Raw genomic sequence first — 21,026 nt, 5'->3', positions numbered from 1 at the left:
TGTTTAAAGATTTTATTCACAGCTCCTATTATAGATACAACTCCACTTCATTGCGCAAGAAGATTTTAATTTGATTGTTTACAATTATCTGTCCAGAAACTTATGTTTTTTAATGTCGCAAAAAAAACTAGAGAGTATAACGAACAAAGTCATACACGGTTATGTGTACGAGAAACCGCTTTAAGACTATGACCCATTGAATTGAAGATGGGAGTGTACAGCTCTTATGGACACAATGTGTTAAATTTCTGTTCTTCGCAATTCGTTTTCACAGACAAACGTTCGGAAACTAAGGTTAATATTGCGCCTAAAAATTTCTTGGTCTATTCTATAAACTCTGAAGAGGGAAGAGAAATTCTTGTACAAAATTGAAGCGCTTGTTTAAAATGGTTCAGAATTAAGTGTAATTATTCATTCCAAAAATTATATAACTAGACTTTATATTTTATAGGTTAATATTCTTTGTTAAATCATATTTTTGCCTACTCTGACCTGTATGTTTTATTTTTAATTGTACCTCCACTGCTATAGGGTGTCCCCTGTAAAGCAATAAATAAATAAATAAAACTCTGAAGAGGATTTCCCCAGAACAAAATGTCCAAACAACTTGGATATCCTTAAGGATATCTTTTACAGTTTGGTACAGATTGCACTATAGATTCCACCATTTTCAATCATCAAATTTGTCTTTGGATATACTATCCAGTTTGAACACTGACACTTTGGACATACTATTATATCCAGTATGATCAAGCAAGAATGTTAGCCAAATCTCAAGCATATTTCGAAAGGAAATATCGAGAGCGCCTGGAGATCTATAAAAACCTTAACAACCTCAACAGGGACAGAGGATATCAAGTGAATCCTATTTGGAAAACCGTCCGCTCGATTGTTCAATTGACCAGCTGAGTAATTAAAAATGATTGGCACCCCCACCTCCTATATACACCGCGCACCATCGCAGGGCAGGGCATATAAGGACTATACCCCTAGACATCGGAGCTCATAACTCTGAAGATGCAGACTGCAATGTATGCGAAACGTCGGCGCAACACTGAGAGCATATACGCGGCATCCATCCGGAAGCCAATGATATCAATAATGGAACTGTGGGACACGCAAAAAAGCGCTTCTAAATTGACCGACCGACCACTCGCGTTCTAATACGTAATGCTTTTTTCGAACAATGAAATATGATCAGGGAACGTGAAGTAAACAATTTCCAATCAATTTTAAGCATTGCAACTATTTATTATCAACAATTTAATTATTCAAATTGCCCAAGCGCTCAAACTATGAAAGATATACGAAAATTTTCGGATCACAAATCATTTAGAATTTGTGGAATAATTTTTGTCTGTTATTTGTAGAATAATTTCATGCACCTATTTTAGATTTCGAGATATGAGCGAGGAAAGAGTCGGCTGGCCCAACATAGCGTTCTCAAACCCACCGCGCACCCCAAGCAGAGAGCGCTATGTGGGGTCGCGTAACTAGTTTCTTGCTCACATCTCGAAATCTACGAAAAATACCTAACATTGATAATAGACAAAAACTATTCCTACAAAAATTTTCAAATCATGGATCATCTAGAATTTAATAAGGAATAATTTTTCTCTATTCTTCATAATTTGGGTGCTAGGGCGATTTAAACAATTTAATTGTTGATGATACATAATTCCAATGTCTACAATTAATTGAAAATTGTTTATTTAACGTTTAGTGATCATATTTTATTGTTTAACAAAAGAATTACGCAGTAGGACGCAAGTGGTCGGTATATCTGAAAATTCAGTGTGAAAATCGAGGGTGTTCTATAATCATGGCTGCGACAGCACGTGCCATTTGACCGAGAACTCTTACTCGCGCCGAGAGAGAATCTCTGACGTATTGCGCGAAAACTAGTTAGACAAACATGTTCGAGCTATCCGTGGGACTGGTTTACTTGCCAAGTATCATCGAACGTCTCACGGAACCGCTCGATGTAAGCGAGCCACACAATCGACTTTACTTGCGCCGCGAGAGAATCTCACACGATCTTCGTCCGAGCTTTATAAAATATTTTTTTATGCACTCAAAAAAAGTACGGATTCAAGTCGACGTCGACTTGATTCTAACCGATGTTCGGCTTGATTCAAGCCGAGTGACTCGGACTACACCAATCCGGATTCCGGGTGTGACATAAGTCGAAAAGTGGTTTATTTCGAGTAGAAATGTGTCACGCCGACATCGGTTTGCATGAAGCCGAAAAATCGATGAGAATCAAACTGAAAAACGGAGTGATTCACGCCGAAATTCTGCCTGTTTCAAGTAGTAGATACACGGAGAGAAATTTTTGATAAAAATTACCCTACCCTTCTATAAAAGTGTATCATGAGTCATCGTTTCCGCATTTCTATCCCGAAATTTAGTGAAAATTAATATATGATGATTAAATTTTATTCTACGTTAGAGAAATTTTATCCTGACGCATACACTGAGAGAAAATATTATTCCTGCCAAGGATTGATATTTTCGTCAGAAGATAATATTTTTTCGAATTTTTCCAGGACAGTCATTTTCAGAGTCCAAGTCTATCCTCAAAAATTACAGTGATGTTGAACAATCTGATTATTATGCTACATATGACCTTGACAAAATGTTCTCCGATATCTTCCGGATTTTACAAATTGGCGATTTTCTCAGGTAAAGAAAATTGGAATAATTCCAAATGTTAATAATTATTATTGGAGTTTCTTCGAGGTCATATGCAGAAGAATATTCTTATAGATCACCATAATTCTCACGCTTGGAACTGATTTCGGAGCACCTGGAAATGACTGGCCTGGAGAAATACGTTCCAAAAGAGATATTTTCTTCTACTAAGAGTATGAAAAAGATATCACCAATAACATTTTCTTGGAAGGAATAAATTTTTTTCTCAGTGTAATAAATTTTACCCCTCCAGTCCAGTAATTTTTATGTAGATGACAACGAAAATTCAACGGTTGGTAAATTTTATCCTACTGGTACAGTAATTTTTACTCTACCGGCAGGGTAATTTTTATTTTTATCAGGCTCTAACATAGAATAAAATTTGATCATCATATATCAGTTTTTACTCAATTTCGGGATAGAAATGAAGAAACGACGACTCATGATACACTTTTACAGAACGGTAGGATAATTTTTATCAAAAATTTCTCTCCGTGAGCGACTTGATTCAAGTAGATTTTTCGGTCTGATCCGTGTCGATTTTCAANGGGGGGGGGGGTGTTGTACTGAATTTTCGGTGCACAGCCCCCCCGTACTCGACTTAGCTCGTCGATGAGTTATGAAATTTTGGGAGAGGGGGTGTAGGAATCGAGGTTGTTGAGGGATGTAACGGTTCACTAACAAATGCAATAGTTATAAAACAATCACAGTATATTTACGAGACGTAGACAGCGATGATGTCACTGATGTCCAGTCGTCTTAACTGCACGCGTGTTGTGTCCGTGTATTGACACGTGAGTGCGGATGTAGCGAGGCGCTACATGACTCCCCTTCTTATTTTTTTGTTTAGTGTTTCAGTTTAGAGAAACTACGTTTTTCACTAAGAAGGGGAGTCATGTAGCGCCTCGCTACATCCACACTCACGTGTCAATACACGGACACAACAACGCGTGCAGTTGAGACGACTGGACATCAGTGACATCATCGCTCTCTGTCGCTCAACCGTCTAATGTATACTTCTCACTCCTACTGTAACGCGTTTCCGAATTCTCGCCTTTTGCGAATATTATATTCAGTCCGGCACCGACCGCCGAATACTCAGGAGTGAACACCTACTCCTTACATTATCTATTTTCACTTTTTGCATGTAGTCTACGTCTTGNGGGGGGGGGTTCTCAATTTTTTTGGTTGTGAATTCTCAATGCACCCCCCCCCCCCCCTCCTGCCAAATTTTTCAGTAAAAATTCGCTTCAGTAAAAATTTTATCTTCCTTAGTTTCGGAGATATCCTTGAAAAACTCGCCAACGAACTAAGTGGTCTACAAGAGGGCGGGGGGGGGGGGGTGTAGCGCCTCGCTACTCCACATTTACGCATTAGTACACGGACACGACTCGTACGTAATTGAGACGACTGGACATCAGTGACATTATCGCTCTCTGTCACGCGCCAATAAAATGTATACTTCTCACTCGCACCTATTGTAATGCGTATCCGAATTCTGGCCTTTTGCGAATATTATATTCAGTCCGGCACTGACCGCCGAATACTCGGGAGTCACCATCTTCTCTCATCACTTATAAATATCCCCAAGACGCGTTTAGTAATAAACAATAATTTTACATTAATTGTTAGTAGTGGATTGATTCAAGCCTTTCCCATCACACCACAATCTCATAATCTCTGCATCTCGCTACACTGGCTAACGACGAGCACAGGCATTTGCCGTCTCACTCGTACCTTCAGTGCCACGCAATAAAACGCAACATGGAGTATATGTCTGTTTTAAGTTTGTAATTTGAAAAATAAACATTAAATTATAGAGAAAAAGCAATTTGAAATCGAACTTTTCTGAATCACAATGGCTATCTTAATGTACGTCGTCCATTTCGTTTCTTCGCCTTTGGAAAAACTTCTCCCGTAGTCGCAGAAGAATATCTCTTAATCAATAATTCCTTTTCTCCCACAGGAATGAAGCCGTAATTTTTTTGTATCGCTGGAATCGCCTTTGAACTGTCGAATTTTGTTTTCAACCGTTCTTTGATATCCTCGTGTTCCTGTTTAGTGTAGAAAAACACATCGAGATCCTTGAAATTATTCTTTGCCCACTGGAACAGACCATCTGGAGTGAGAATAGGTTCACCATTAGTAATTTGCAGACTTCTTCGTCTTGCCGTCTTTCCATGCGCGGTCGCATGATAGTGCGCCTCTGCTTCAACTCCAAAATCATTTTTATGCAACAAAAGATTAGCCATGTTATATCGATTCTTATAGTGCTGTCCAGCACCATCTGTAACATAGATCAATTTGTTTACGACAGCACAGACTTGTTTTATGTGTCGTATCAGAATCTGTTGCATTAAATGAACTGCAGTAGTATCGTGAACGAGACTGTCAGATAAGAGGACTAGACTTCTATGTCGAATATCATTGCCGTGGCGATAATAATACACCACAGGATGGACAGTGCATTGATCATTGTTGTAATGGAACGATTGAGCAGCGTCTTGAGCTACGAAAGAATAATTCTCCGAAAAATCGGCCTGCACTAGAATTTCACCCTCAATTAAATTTTCCTTTCGTTCTTTCACGAAAGCGTTTTGTTGTATGGCAATAAAATGATGAGATTTCAATACTTTCAATCTCTCACAAAGTACATCAACAAATGCATACACTGGAAGTCTCTGGGTCTGTAATGTTGTTCTATCCACAGATTGCCAAGTCCTGAATTCTACAGTTTCAATCACAGCATCGTGGAGTTCTTTCAGTTCGAGCGATAATCCTTCAACTGCAGGAGTTTTTACACTCATCTAAGTGGCATTCAGGCGTTGGATTAGGGCACATGAGTCTTGTAAGGCAGTCTTTATAGTCGGTAAGGGGACATGATGAGTTTTTAGTGAGAGTAGAAATGTTGATTGCATCCAACATCAGCTTACAATTTTGATGATAGGTACAGACACATACCATGTGCGTACCACTCGCTCCTGCCACTACAGTGTTTCGGCCTCAATTCCGCAAACTTGCTGAATCCCACATTTGCTCTCATAGCCATGTACCTTGTCGTACCAAATTCACGGGTCACTTTTCGCTCACTCTATGAAGGTGGAGCAATAGTCAAGAGTTGAATACGTTCAGAATATTCTGTCGTATTGAATTTTTGCTTGAGTCCATCCAACAATTCCTCCAATTCCAATTCTCGTGGAGAACGAAAATTTGCTGGAATGTTCCTGTGGTGCTCTGTCTCTAAATCATCATCTGCTGTTGGAACATCGTACTCCTCTGAAGCTTCGTTGAAAATCACATCCCCATCAGGATCAATTGAATGGAAGGAATTACCTGATCTCAAAGAACTCCCTGCGATATTGCTCGTAGAAATGTCTATTAGAAATAGTGTGGCACTGGACGAACGATCGGCTGGAACATTTGATGACGATGAAGAGACTTCCCGATTCGATGAAGATTCAGAGGGTAGTGATCCAGGAATGTAAGTCAAAGCTCTTTTCCTACAGGAGCTACATAGTTTTGCATTTTCTGGCAAGAATGGAAATGTCTGTCGTAGTCTTCTTGAGATTCAACGCAAGTCTTTTCCATTGTGACCTTTCTCCCCAGGAACTTGCATTGGATTTGCACATCTTTCGACATGCAGCATCTTGTGGAATAGGAATGAAGAACAGTTCTGATCATTCAAAAAAAGGGAAAAAAATAATAACGATCCATTGAGTTTACAACTTCACTACTGAAATATTTTATACCATCACTTACCTTGATTAAAGTTGATGGGGAATAAATACAGGAGAATAACGGTCGGAGAATTTCTGTCAACGATACTGTAATGAACCGTGTAAGATGTTCAACACTCAAGTGTGTGATGAGGACTAATCAAACGGTTATTATTGAGGCAACTCTATGGCTCGTATGGAAATTGAATTCCGAGAAATCGGTTGTTTATTCTCACCCCCACTCGGAACTTTTGATTTCATTGCGCTTCCATTTTTTGTATCCATTGTCCAATGTTTGTGTACTGAAATCCCAAGGTCATTTCCCAAAGAAATGCGGCGTTTGATTTCTCGGAGTCCAAAACCCGATTGGCAGCCATTGGATTTCGAACCCGACTCGTCGGATTAGAAATCGCTCGCACTACCGACCGAGCTATCGTTGGCTTTTAATTTTTATTAAGTGGTAATACCCCGAGTGCTTCAAAATTATCGGGTATTTCTCGATAACTTCGTTGTAAACGAACAAAAGTGTCAAGTTTTGCAGGAAAATTTGTAAACCTGCAAAACTTGACACGATCGTTTGTTTGCAGGGAAGTTTGAGGGAAATACCAGATAATTTTGAAGCACGAGGGGTATTTGTCGGATTATTTTTCACGTACGGATTTTGGTCAGGAGTGTCGTTTACGCAACCTCAAAATGACATCCGAGAACAATTGAAGAGTTAGTACGAAATATCCGGAAAAATAAATATGAGTACGAAATAACCGAAAAAATATATATAACCTAGTGCGAAATATCCGAAATAAAACTTCCTCGAGCCTATCATTTGTCATCAAATGCTGCATTCTGATTGGCCCTGACCNTTGATGATAGGTACAGACACATACCATGTGCGTACCACTCGCTCCTGCCACTACAGTGTTTCGGCCTCAATTCCGCAAACTTGCTGAATCCCACATTTGCTCTCATAGCCATGTACCTTGTCGTACCAAATTCACGGGTCACTTTTCGCTCACTCTATGAAGGTGGAGCAATAGTCAAGAGTTGAATACGTTCAGAATATTCTGTCGTATTGAATTTTTGCTTGAGTCCATCCAACAATTCCTCCAATTCCAATTCTCGTGGAGAACGAAAATTTGCTGGAATGTTCCTGTGGTGCTCTGTCTCTAAATCATCATCTGCTGTTGGAACATCGTACTCCTCTGAAGCTTCGTTGAAAATCACATCCCCATCAGGATCAATTGAATGGAAGGAATTACCTGATCTCAAAGAACTCCCTGCGATATTGCTCGTAGAAATGTCTATTAGAAATAGTGTGGCACTGGACGAACGATCGGCTGGAACATTTGATGACGATGAAGAGACTTCCCGATTCGATGAAGATTCAGAGGGTAGTGATCCAGGAATGTAAGTCAAAGCTCTTTTCCTACAGGAGCTACATAGTTTTGCATTTTCTGGCAAGAATGGAAATGTCTGTCGTAGTCTTCTTGAGATTCAACGCAAGTCTTTTCCATTGTGACCTTTCTCCCCAGGAACTTGCATTGGATTTGCACATCTTTCGACATGCAGCATCTTGTGGAATAGGAATGAAGAACAGTTCTGATCATTCAAAAAAAGGGAAAAAAATAATAACGATCCATTGAGTTTACAACTTCACTACTGAAATATTTTATACCATCACTTACCTTGATTAAAGTTGATGGGGAATAAATACAGGAGAATAACGGTCGGAGAATTTCTGTCAACGATACTGTAATGAACCGTGTAAGATGTTCAACACTCAAGTGTGTGATGAGGACTAATCAAACGGTTATTATTGAGGCAACTCTATGGCTCGTATGGAAATTGAATTCCGAGAAATCGGTTGTTTATTCTCACCCCCACTCGGAACTTTTGATTTCATTGCGCTTCCATTTTTTGTATCCATTGTCCAATGTTTGTGTACTGAAATCCCAAGGTCATTTCCCAAAGAAATGCGGCGTTTGATTTCTCGGAGTCCAAAACCCGATTGGCAGCCATTGGATTTCGAACCCGACTCGTCGGATTAGAAATCGCTCGCACTACCGACCGAGCTATCGTTGGCTTTTAATTTTTATTAAGTGGTAATACCCCGAGTGCTTCAAAATTATCGGGTATTTCTCGATAACTTCGTTGTAAACGAACAAAAGTGTCAAGTTTTGCAGGAAAATTTGTAAACCTGCAAAACTTGACACGATCGTTTGTTTGCAGGGAAGTTTGAGGGAAATACCAGATAATTTTGAAGCACGAGGGGTATTTGTCGGATTATTTTTCACGTACGGATTTTGGTCAGGAGTGTCGTTTACGCAACCTCAAAATGACATCCGAGAACAATTGAAGAGTTAGTACGAAATATCCGGAAAAATAAATATGAGTACGAAATAACCGAAAAAATATATATAACCTAGTGCGAAATATCCGAAATAAAACTTCCTCGAGCCTATCATTTGTCATCAAATGCTGCATTCTGATTGGCCCTGACCGTCCAAAATCCGTACGTGGAAAAATAATCATGATAAGTGAAAAATCATGTGAATTCGAGCAATTAACGCTATTGCGAAAGATATTGGGCATGTCTGCCAGGTACAAAAGTGAAGTTATGGGGGTAAAAGTTTGTNCCATCAGGATCAATTGAATGGAAGGAATTACCTGATCTCAAAGAACTCCCTGCGATATTGCTCGTAGAAATGTCTATTAGAAATANCAGGGTAGCTGAATTGACATGGAATGTCCCATGTATGATCGGAAAATCGATTTTTCCACGGCATTTTTTTCTTTTTCTCATCTCCATATGGCTATCCCATTTTGAAATACCCCGGAAAAGTTGAGTGATATCATCATCCATCGAAGAAAAAAAAAATTATTCGATTTTCGAATTGCCCCTGCGAAACAGGGATTAAAATAACGAAAAACTTAAAAAATGGCTTAGTATTCATCCTATTCATATAAAAAAACGAAAAAAATCTTTTTTTATTTTTTCAAAAATTTGAGATTTTGTTATTTGTCCTGGCCAAACAATTAACGTTAAAGGAGCGAAAATTTAGAGAAAGTATGTACTCATGTAGTACTTAATTGGGAGCATGCTAATTCAGGATTCTGAGAACCAAAAAAATCCAGGGTGGCTGAGTTAACATGGAATGTCCCATATATCTTTCATAGTTTGGGCACTAGGGCAATTTGAACAATTAAATTGTTGACAATGAATAGTTGCAATGCCTAAAATTGATTGCAAATTGTTTACTTAACGTCCCGTGATTATAGTTCATTGTTGAAAAAAAGAATACGCATTAGAATGCCAGTGGTCGGTCGATCGGTCAATTTGAACGCGCTTTTTTGGGGGTGTCCCGCAGGTATATAACAGCAGTGTCAAAGATACTATTCTGCACTACTTCTCACGATTTCTTGTCTGGGAATCGGTATTGCATACTTCCCAAACTCGAAAACTTGAAAATCACTTCAAAAAATCGTGTCCTGGACAGTGGCAATGGGTTTTTTTAGTCTTGTGGCTGGCTAGTCGTTCGGCTCGGACGCCAACCCCACACGAGTTAAAAACCCTATCGCAACGGCCCAGAAAAATACTATGCATCCCCTTAGAAGATATACGTAAGAACTGATCTGCTTTGGATAATTTATCTCTCCTTACCACTTTATTTATTTGAACAAGCTTCATTAACATTTATATCTGTACACGAATAAAATAAAAATTAAATTCTCTGTGGCAATTGTTGTTCTGTCAACTTTAGATTTTCTAGGTCGATTGTAGATCTTGTTAATTGTTCTTGATATTTTTCGGACTAGTCGTGTTTTGGCTTTTCTTGCTTGCGGCGCTGATACTGCTCGTAAGCGTTGCCTGCGAAACGAAATCGAGTCTAATTATTTATTCCTCTGAGAGTTTTCAGCTACAGAAATAATAAAACATAATTGAGATTTGGTTAATCGTGAAAGCAGTAACCTAGGTAATTTCTTACGGATGTTCTGCACATTGTTAGCATGTAAAAGTGAAGATTTTAATTTTATTTGTGAAGGAGAGTTCTGAGTGACAAAATGTTTGAGTTTACGAACCTCAGTCGATCGTCTGAACTTCATTATACCCAATTTGTCCAAGTATCTGATGGTCAGTGTTGTTCCACCTGAAAATATAATTTTTTTTCAATGTCAGAAGTACGCAGTTAATTTTATAAAATTCATTTTTTTACCAAATTTTAAATAGATTGTTGTGCACATATATCTAAAGCTTCTGAGTGCAGAGAAAAACATAAGGATTCTCTACAAATGGTCCTTTAGCTTTTTCTTGCTAGATTCACTAGTTTTAAAGATGTTTGGCAAACGATAACTCACCGACTGTAACTGTGTATCTTAATGGCGTGACTATTTTATAGAGTGCATAAACCACAGCCCAATGTCCGGCATTGGAATTCTTGATAATATTTATGTACTTCTCACTCAGATGAAGGTACTCCATGAGCTGTACGACATCGACACCGCTAAAAATTGAGTTTATCCGTTGAAATACAATCTGAATAACCTGTTTATCAATCTCTCGACCAGTGATGGACACTTCTAAGCATGCTTACTAATTAGTTCTCCATTGAGTACAATTTATTGAATCACTTAGCACTTGGAACTATTCACGTACTAAGCTGTCAATGGATTTAGTACTTCAAAATGTCTAAATGCTAAATTCCAAGATAGTTAATACCATTGGAAAACAAGTGGGAAATTGCTCCTGTATTAAATATAGTATGGTTATTTTTTCTAGTTAATTAGCAATATACTTTTGAATGGTCATTTTGCACATCATTTCCGTCTCTCAAGTGCTTGTGCATTTAAGTATTCAGGATTGAAGAAATTTCGAATTGCCCATCACTGCTCGCAACATTGGAAATAATACAGGGTGTCCTTAAACAGGGTAGAAAAATTTTAGGGGGTTATTTTGAGCCGAAAAGTCTTTTGGATTTTTTGGATCAGATGTACTTGTCAAAATAGATAAATTGCAAAGAAGGCCAATGGGATTCTTCTATCAACGAAAAATAAGTCTATGTGTAATTTGTGCATAAAATGATGTCTTGTTCAACATACAATATTGTACTTTCATTCACACAGATTTATGTTTTATTAATCGGAGAAATTCGGCCATCTTCGAGTTCCCCTAATTTGATAGAAGTCCATCTGACCGAAACAATCAGTGCTGGTCACTCCCGGGTTGGGGTGTGACCTATTATGGGACGAACCAATAACATCCCGATCGATTCCATTTGTTCTGTTGATTAGGAAAAAAAAATTTTGCAAGTTTAATCCAAATAACAGAACAACCGCTAAGACGATTGTGAAGACGCGTCGATTATACAAAATTAATTCATATTCCATCATTATCTCAGGTAAAATAGTCGACTTTTCAATGGAATTGTCGCTTTTTGGCGTTTTCCTTACAAGTTTCATGCAAATAACTAACAAACCGCTAAAGCCACTATTTACATGATCTAATCGGTTCTGAGCTACATGAAGACGCATCGATTGAAAAATTGTTTTTGTATTGTATACAGTATAGTTTTTTTTTTATTTTTTCTTCTCGTATACCCTTTTGGGTCTTTACGATTTGTTCCATTCCCACCCCCCAGACCCCTGGACCACATTTGCCGAAGGACAAGGGAAAACCTCATTTGAGAGAAAAACCTGCCCAGTTACAGTCCTCTCTTACGAGACTCCCGCTCGGCAATGAAACTGTGAGATTTAGAGTGTCACAAATTTTGGCCCCCCTAGCCGAGAATCGAACCCAGGTCTCCCGTATGCCAATCCCACACTCTAACCACACAGCCCCGCCGTCGGTTATATAGTATAGTTATTTTTGCTAATAAATAAGCAATATGGTTCCGAATGGTTATTTTGCTCATAATTTCCTTCTATCATATACAATTCATTGTTTATTTAATTTTATTTAATTGAATAAGATTTTTGTTGACCTAATTTTGTTCGATTTTCAACTTAGTTGAATGTTATCAGTAACATTATTCTTATCATCCCTTTTCTTCTATACAAACGATTGTCTTTATTACAATTCTATCTCTCCCCTCAGCCCTTCGATAAAATGCTGATAGAAAAATTTTATTTACACATACTTGAATGAATTTGAAACATCACATTTGAAGAAACCATCAGAAAGCGCACTTTCAGGGAAGTTCATGAAAAATTCAAAATTTTCAACAATCATTATAAGAATTATATCAACCAATACATCTATCGTAATCATTTTCTAACTTCGACTTAAAGGCATCAAAACAAACATTTTAAGTTATGATGGAATTCATTTGAAGCAGGATATTCAAAGATATCCCCGGACTTTTGATTTTCAAAGAATACAAAATTTTTGAAAATTTTCGATTAAATCAAAGTAACGATTATTGCTGCCGCCTTCATCTTCGATGTCGGTCAAAGGGTCATCCAAACAATTTTTTTAAGCCATCATTCAATCAATTCAGAAAATTTTCACTTATGAATAGAACCCTGGCAATCGTTCAATTTTTACTTTTTCTAATTTTGCTTGGAAATGATATAGAATGGTCTAAAACCAAAAAATTCGAAATTTGAGCACCCCGTGTGTGTGTGTGTGTGTAAATGGTCATCGGGTGGTCATTTTTTCGTAAATTAAATGAATAAACGGCGAAAACACTTCCAAAAAAATTGAAATTTTGTCAGATATTTGGTATTGAATTGGACTACCTCTCTGTAAAATTTCAGCCCGATCGGTCCATTAGTTTTTGAGAAAAAGCAATTTGTTTTTGGTTGGTTTTTTGTGAATATCTCAAAAACTGTGCAACCGATTTCAATATTTTATTTTTTTAATATTCACCTCGATGTCTTCTATCTCAATCAATCAAAATATGCATACCCGTTTTTATAAAATTTTCAAGATATTTCCATTTTTCCGTTTTTTGTTTAAAATCCTTGTACGTTTTCTCACTTTCGCAAAAATCGAGATATCAACTTGAATTTTGGCATGGAGTTATTTCTTATCATTGTGACGTTTGGTATTGAACCTGGGCTGAATCCGATGATTAGTTCCTGAGATATTCAATTTTGTATGAACTTTTGTACTTCATTTAGTAAGGATACTATAATTACAGATTTATTTTCAATTTCCGTTCATTTTTTGCTTCAGAATGGAAGCATTGCATTCGTTCAAAATGCCTGTGCGAGCTCTAACTATTGAAAAAAAACAAGATATAAACTAGAAATTTGGTACAGGTTTCTACTAAGAAAAAAATCCTGCCCAAATCATTCGGAAGCTTACCATCAATTTACCCCTGTACCAGATTCGCGGGGGATTGGGGGTGGAAAGGGAACAAATCGTAAAAACCCGAAAGGGTATACAAGTGAAAAAATTATTTTTTCTCGTAATGGATCGATATAACACAAAAAGTTTAAAACTCAAATTTGAACGATTACAATGCTTCCATTCGGAAGCAAAAAAGTTAAATCAGTTCATTGGTTCAGGAGAAATCGTTGAACAAAATTCCGTCACGTTGGACAAATTTTCGACTTATCGGCTCCAAATTATCCCCTAAATGCACCTCTGAAATAAATCGCTATCGCATTTAGGGGCACCCTGTAGATAAAAATGAGAAATACTTTTTCGCAGCAACATATAAAATCGACACCCATCCAATGGAAGTGACAATATGCACTGGAATAAGTATGTGCCAGTAGTCCTTAGTCAACTGCTTCATTTTCTGAAAAATCGAGACTTTCTTCTGTGCCTCTGGCAGAGGATTGCACTGGTCCTTGGGAGCAGTGCTGTAATACACTGAATAAATATTTTGGTCGATGGATTCATGATTCCTGAGGTTTCTGAATGGTTGAAGAGAGCTGGAGATGAGGAAATTATGCCAAGAGACCGAATTCCTTGATTTATTATCTGAAACAAAACTTATTCACAATAAATCATGAAATTGCTCCGATTTAATTTCCGAACTCGTGAGTTTTTATTAAATATTTTGAAGCTTAAGAGATAAATTTTCATGAAAATCTTTCCTCTTGAAATTCCCTACAAAAAAAATTTCCAGAATTTAACTTCGAAAATACTTATCGAATACTGAACCATGAAGGGCCAGTTGCACCAAGCCCTGCTAGCCGAATAAATTTTGCAGGAGAAATTTATGTCTCGGCTAAATTTATTTCATAGTTGGACAATTTTAAAAATACGTCGTAGAGTGCTTCAATTCAGCCATTTGGCCGGGAATATCGAATAAATACTTCATAATTAGTGGCACTATTCGCAAGTCGTGATGATACATGAGAATTGATCGGCAGAGTATTTTTATTTAATTTGACACTTCACTGAGGATTTCCTTAATGTACATCTCAAAACAATCGGACCCAAAAGTTAGTCCCTATGGATTTCCGGAAAAAATTCTAAATGACTCAATTTATTGCATTTTCATAACTTATTGAGATCTTCATGTGTTATTAATGCAGGCAACAATAACTGTTTGAATCAAATAAGACATGTTATCATGGAATTTCCATTTTTTATGTTGAATATGGCAGAAAGTAGGCAGTACAAAATTTTACAAAAAATTTACCGTATTCGAAATTTATCAATCTATCAAGGATTAGTTTTTCAAGAACATCGTAAGAACCGTTTTCTCATAAGATGGAAAAATCGAGTTCGGGGGGATCCATACCCCCCTTGGTCTATGCCTTGCGTGTTAGAAGCCCGGATTTTGTACAAGAGCGTAGTGAGGCATTTAGCTTGTCAACATTTCGCCTAGCAATAAACAATGGAGAGTAAATTTACGAATGGCTTTAATCTCAGTAAAACTAGTGGGGAAAGTGGGGAAAGCCGTCAAAAAGGATTGAACGCAAGTTGAAAGTCACTGAACAATTGAAAAAGAGGTGTTCAAGAGTATCCATATCATTAAGATCGCGGTAATTACAAATACTTTTCGGTTCAAATGAGACTTTACAAAATCTTTTAGCTTCCGTGCGTAATGTAGCAGCTGTCTCTATCTTTCATCACTCTTTTCTTTTGATAGACCACTAGCTGATCAATGTAGGGGAGGGTGGGGTAAAATGAACACTTTTGACTTTTTTAAAATGTTCATGGCGTGTTGAATTGTTCATGAAATGGCAGTTTTATTTTTCAATTGAAAGATTCCTCTTTGTGATGAGCTTAGACTGAGCTCAATTGATAAATCTGTTTATGAGTCATGAATATGTTAAAAAATGTCAAAAGTGCCCATTTTACCCCACCCTCCCGTATTATTGTTTTTTACCAGTTATCATTTTGTCTCCACTTTGCGTTACCAAATTTTAAAACTGCATTTATATTTATATTTATTGTACATGATGTGTATATTACTTCCACCCAACAATCAAGCTATGTACCCTATATGCAGAAATAAATTATTATTATTATTATTTATTATTTCCTAAAAAGTGTAGTACAGCTAGTTAGCATGTTTTCAATAGCTGGGGACTATTATACACATCTATGAAAACTATGGGGACAATCTCAGGAACGTGGTTTCTAGAGATATACCTTAACTGGGCTTGGTACAATCGAGTCGAAGTGAATTTTTTTCTTTTCCACTCAAAAATAAAATAAAAATGAATAAATAAAAATATTTACTGCCTTGCTCACCTACCATATACTCTATTGAGCCATCTCGTGTCGTTGAATTGGCAGAAGCATCGTATATTACGCAAAGTGCTAGTTACTCGCAATTTTCCGTAAGATTTCAGTAAAATTCCTGCTTTATTTAAATTTCTACTTATTATGAATTCCATTTCAAATACATTAAGGTCGATCCGATGATTGGAGAGAGATTAAAACGTGGTTTTACTATGCATCCATTGAAACCCACAGTCAGATGGCTCTAACCCCAAATCATTGTGTCTGCTGAGTTTTTAATTATTCAGTCAATTCAAACTAACCAAGTCGATAATTCTTTGATATTACATTCCCCGATTATTGCTTTCGAGTTTTACCTTTAGTCTGTCCAAAATTACACTGTCTTTATCACAGAACTGACGGCTGTATCCGCAGTAATTCGGTCACTTCGACACAGAAATCCGGGAACTTTATTATCCACTGATGAGGGAAATCGAAGACTGGACTCGACTCCATTTTGGTATTTAGTATACATATAGTACGCGCTAGAGCCGTTAGCCGAACCAGGCCGAACATCTGATCGCACCCTAATATTATTGAAAATTAATTTTTGAAGTTTTGAAGTGAATTTCGAGGTGAAAAACCGAGACAATGTGGTTCGAGGTGTTGCCTGCTGCTGTCATCATCGGGACATGCGTTGCACTCCCTCAATTCGCGGCGTATTACTGGAATAGAGCCATTTTTGGAAACGTAAGTGACGTTTTCTTACATAACCTGTGGGTTTAAAAAATAGATTTATCGCTGCTTCAAAAAAAAACATCAATTAATTTTAGTTTCAAAAAAATTTTCATATACCTTCAATGCCCCGGTAACTCCCACTATCCTGGTTTCCGAGACCCTTAGTGATTTGTTAATGGATGGAATTTAAAATTTACCGAGGCAGAGTAAATAACTCATCTTAGTGCAAAAAGAATTTTCTATTCTTCTGGTCAGAAAAGCTGATCGTAATCACATAATTACAAACATTTCAAATTAAATAACGCGATCCGTCGAGAAATGTCACTTACTGGGTCCCCTCCCCAATTACCCATGTTCCTTTTTCTGTCACTGGTATTTGAGAGCAGTTAAACTATCCGAATCTTTGACACTATATATTTATAATAACGGGAGAATATGTATATCATCTTTCGTTTCATTTCACGTTTTATGGATGACCTAATGTCACCTTGATCATTACTATTCGATAATATCACTGCTGCGTGTTATGTTTCTACTTGACATTAAGGGGTCTCCGCAGTACTTTTGGGTAAAATATGACAATGTGCTTGCGATTAAATATATCATACAGTAATAAACAATGTTAAAAAGGTATTTGTAAAAGCAATTCGAACTACTTTTATGGTTTCATTCGTGTTTAATTAATTATTCAAATTGCGCCTTATACACAACCTTTATGGACGCTACTTTGTCCCATACCCCTCACACTGTTAAGGTGCTAGCCAGCAAAGGAAGCTGAATTGTTGTATATTAAGCCCTAAACAATATGGGTACGAAGTCCCATTGGGTTTTATCGTTGATTTGTTCAATAAATTAATGATAAAAATACGATGGCGATGTCTGTCATTATCCAACATACGCCATGTTGATGTCCCGTCTCTCTTGAAACCAACCTCACTAACTTGACTATTTCACACTCCACTCACCCACGCGCTTATCGCAACTGCGGAGACTCCTTAAGGGGTCACAGAAGGCCACCGTTTCCCTGAAATTTTCAAACAAATTTCCTGCGCAAAGTTATTAATATTTTTGGCATCCAAAGCACATTTATATTCATCATCGCCTTCTGGAGATTAATGTGTTTTGATTTGTCAAAATATCGATAACTTTCGGCAGGAAATTTGTTCAAAAATTTGGAAAATTAAGGGCATTCTGTTACCCCTGATACTTTTGATGTTCAGGAAAGAAGTAGGATATTCGAAAAATGCAGCCAATTTCATGAATTTTTTTCACCTATTGTTTAATCCGTTTAGGCACTCCTTGCAAAATTTCAGAAATCCCAGGTTTAGGACAACAACAAAAATGAATTCCAAAGTTGCTATCTATACATGAGATTAAAGGGTGCATCGATAACTCGTACATTTTCCCTACATTATCGACCAGTCGGTAATGTGGAAAAAATACTGAATTTATCGATGACCCATTTAACCTTATATGTAAGCAGCAACTTTAAATTCATTTTTGTTTTTCTCCTGAACTTGGAGTTTCTGAAATTTTGCAAGAGATGCCTAAATGCATTAAATAATATGTGAAAAAAGTAAATGAAAAAATCCTCACTTGAACATCGTTAAGAGGTAACGGTACCCCCGGAAAAATTGTAGTAGAGCTACCCTCCTTTAGATGGATACCTCCCAACCGATAGATGGCATTAGCATAAATGTAATGATGCTGGTCGATAAAGAATTCTGGTAAGCCATGTTGGGGGTTGGGCGCCACAGTGGGGATGCCATACGCTTCGGAAAATGGGAGGAGTGGGGGTAGACCAAACCCATCTACCGAATTCATAGATATTTATATTTGCAGAGTCCTCACTTTATCTTCCTAATTATTTATCACTCAATTTTCAAATGGTCCGTACGCCCAAGTTATTCGAAGAATCTCAACTCTTGAACTTTCATTGGATTGTACAATATAAATCCTTGGTTCTGATATCTGTATTTTGAAATTCGTCCAATGATAGACAAGAAATTTGACTTTTTTCATTACAGTTTCCGGTGGTAAATAAATCTGTAATTTTTTACTCCTCATATGAATATGAAAATTATTCGGGACATAGATAATCCCTCCAATGACAAATGTACAAAATCTCAAAAGTCTCAGTTAATTATTTCACTTCCAAATGTCCCTTCGAAAATTCGTCGGTAAACTGAAAGGGTACCGTTTTCTCTGAAGGGGCAACACAATACCACAAATTTTCAAAATTTTTGACCAAATTTCCTGCCGAAAGTTATCGATATTTTTACAAATCTAAACACATCAATCTACAAGAGACGATGATGAAAATCAATGTGCTTTGGGCTCGAAAATACTAGGGGGGGTAGACATTCAAAAAATTTACGAAAAAAATTGTTTTTTTCAAAATTCAAAAGTTTTTAAAATTGTTTCATCGGACAGTCCGGATACCTGATAAATCCGTATAGGATGGACTAAAATGGACGTTCAAAAAATTTTCGAAAAATTTCACTAATCGAATTTTTTTAAATTGCTTCCTGGCAGAGTCCATAACCGAAAACTCCACAACCGAAAAATTCAAAAGTGGGGTAAAATGGACATCGAACAATTTGGTCCTATTCAACTTTTAGTCAAGAAAATTTTCAACTGGCATTTTCCAACAGAATCGTGTCGGTATTTGTCTAGAGAAATTAGAGTTGGAAAAGATATTAACAAATTAACTTCAACTCCATTAAATTTTACATAGAAATTTGAAGTATAGAGGAGTTTTGTATTTTCTGTTTTACTATTGAAATAACTTTCAGGGTGTTCAGCCGTCAGGAAAATCTGGAAAACCGGGAATTGTCAGGGAATTTGATTGGTCTGGAAATGTCAGGGAATTACGACATCTTTCTGGAATTTTAAAATTTGAAGCTTGTTTTCGCCAAATACCTAAATTTTTGAGCTCCAAAAAGTTAGCAGACCAGGGTCATCGGATCGGGTCGGTGAAAAACTCAAAAATACGTGCTATTAGTGTGTTTTTATTTGCTGAAAAAATTAAATTTTCTGCTCCCAAATTTTGGCCGAAAATTTGATTTTTTAGTTTGGGCCATATATCTAGCAGACCAATGTCATCGGATTGGCATAATTTTCATAGTAGCGTGCAGTACTAATTGTGTGCTAATTTTCTGCGAAAAAATTAATCGATTTTTCCTGAATTTTTTGTGAATTTTCCAGGACCCTGAAAATTCGTATAGTGCTGACAGATAAATGGCGGGTCCCACAGACCCAACGATGTATAAAAAGTTTCAATGAATAATGTGCTCCAATTTGACGCCCACAGAAAATTTTCTGCTGCAAAATTTTCGCCAAAAATTTGATTTTTCATTTTGGGCCATTTATCTAGCAGACCAATGTCATCAGATTGGCATAATTTTCATACTAGCGTGGAGTACTAATTATGTGCTAACTTTCTGCGGAAAAAGTAATCGATTTTTTCCGAATTTTCCGTGCTTTTCCCAAGACTTCACAAATGGTCTAGTGACGATAGAAAAATGGGGGGTTCCACAGACCCAAGGATCTGCAAAAGGCTTCAATGAATCATGTGCTTTGATTTAAGGCCCAGTAGGAATTTTCTGCACCATTATCTAACGACCTGATCTTCATCGATCAATAAGACCCAATCCCAGATGGGACCCGTGGGGCCCAAGGATAAGTCAATAGCATCAATGAATCATGTGCTTTCATCTAAGGCTCTGTAGGAATTTTCAGCTCCATTAACAGATGACCCAAGCGTCATCTGTCCGTATGACCCAATCCAAGATGGCGCCCGTGGGTCCCAAGATGAGTCAATAGTATCGATGAATCATGTGCTTTCCTTTAAGGCCCAGTAGGAATTTTCTGCTCCATTAACAAATGACCTAAGCGTCATCTATCAACAAGACCCAATCCAAGATGGCGCTCGTGTGTCCCAAGATGAGTCAATAGCATCGATGAATCATGTGCTTTAATTTAAGGCCCAGTAGGAATTTTCTGGTCCATTAACAAATGACCTAAGCGGCATCTATCAACAAGACCCAATCCAAGATGGTGTCCGTGGGTCCCAAGATGAGTCAATAGCATCGATGAATCATGTGCTTTCATTTGAGGCCCAGTAGGCATTTTCTGCTCCATTAACAAATGACCAAAGCGTCATGTATCAATAAGATCCAATCCGAGATGGCGCCCGTGGGTCTCAAGATGAGTCAATAGCATCAATGAATCATGTGCTTTCATTTGAGGCC

General features: G+C 37.3%; 2 protein-coding genes across 2 annotated transcripts in view; one reads left to right on the top strand and one right to left on the bottom strand.

The window, feature by feature from the left end:
- Positions 1–10,050: 10,050 nt before the first annotated feature.
- LOC107041733 (uncharacterized protein C18orf19 homolog A) lies at positions 10,051–17,745 on the bottom strand. Its single transcript, XM_015262442.2, is given in 9 exon segments — positions 10,051–10,180; positions 10,182–10,275; positions 10,378–10,400; positions 10,488–10,555; positions 10,764–10,909; positions 14,052–14,337; positions 16,070–16,323; positions 16,413–16,809; positions 16,891–17,745. Coding segments are annotated over 7 exon segments (810 nt in total). The 5' UTR covers positions 16,212–16,323; positions 16,413–16,809; positions 16,891–17,745; the 3' UTR covers positions 10,051–10,129.
- The window catches only part of LOC114841396 (NADH dehydrogenase [ubiquinone] 1 alpha subcomplex subunit 1), a 39,171-nt gene continuing 34,701 nt past the window's right edge, over positions 16,557–21,026 (top strand). Inside the window, exon 1 of the mRNA XM_029126364.1 lies at positions 16,557–16,785. Coding sequence (XP_028982197.1) covers positions 16,687–16,785 — 99 coding nt within the window. The 5' untranslated portion in view covers positions 16,557–16,686. The remainder of the gene's footprint in view (positions 16,786–21,026) is intronic.

The sequence above is a fragment of the Diachasma alloeum genome, unplaced genomic scaffold, assembly GCF_001412515.2.
Source record: "Diachasma alloeum isolate Michigan unplaced genomic scaffold, Dall2.0 Dall_scaffold_00374, whole genome shotgun sequence".
NCBI classification, from domain to species: domain Eukaryota; kingdom Metazoa; phylum Arthropoda; class Insecta; order Hymenoptera; family Braconidae; genus Diachasma; species Diachasma alloeum.
The sequence above is the reverse complement of the archived record's forward strand: the minus strand, read 5'-3'. Positions and strand labels throughout refer to the sequence as shown.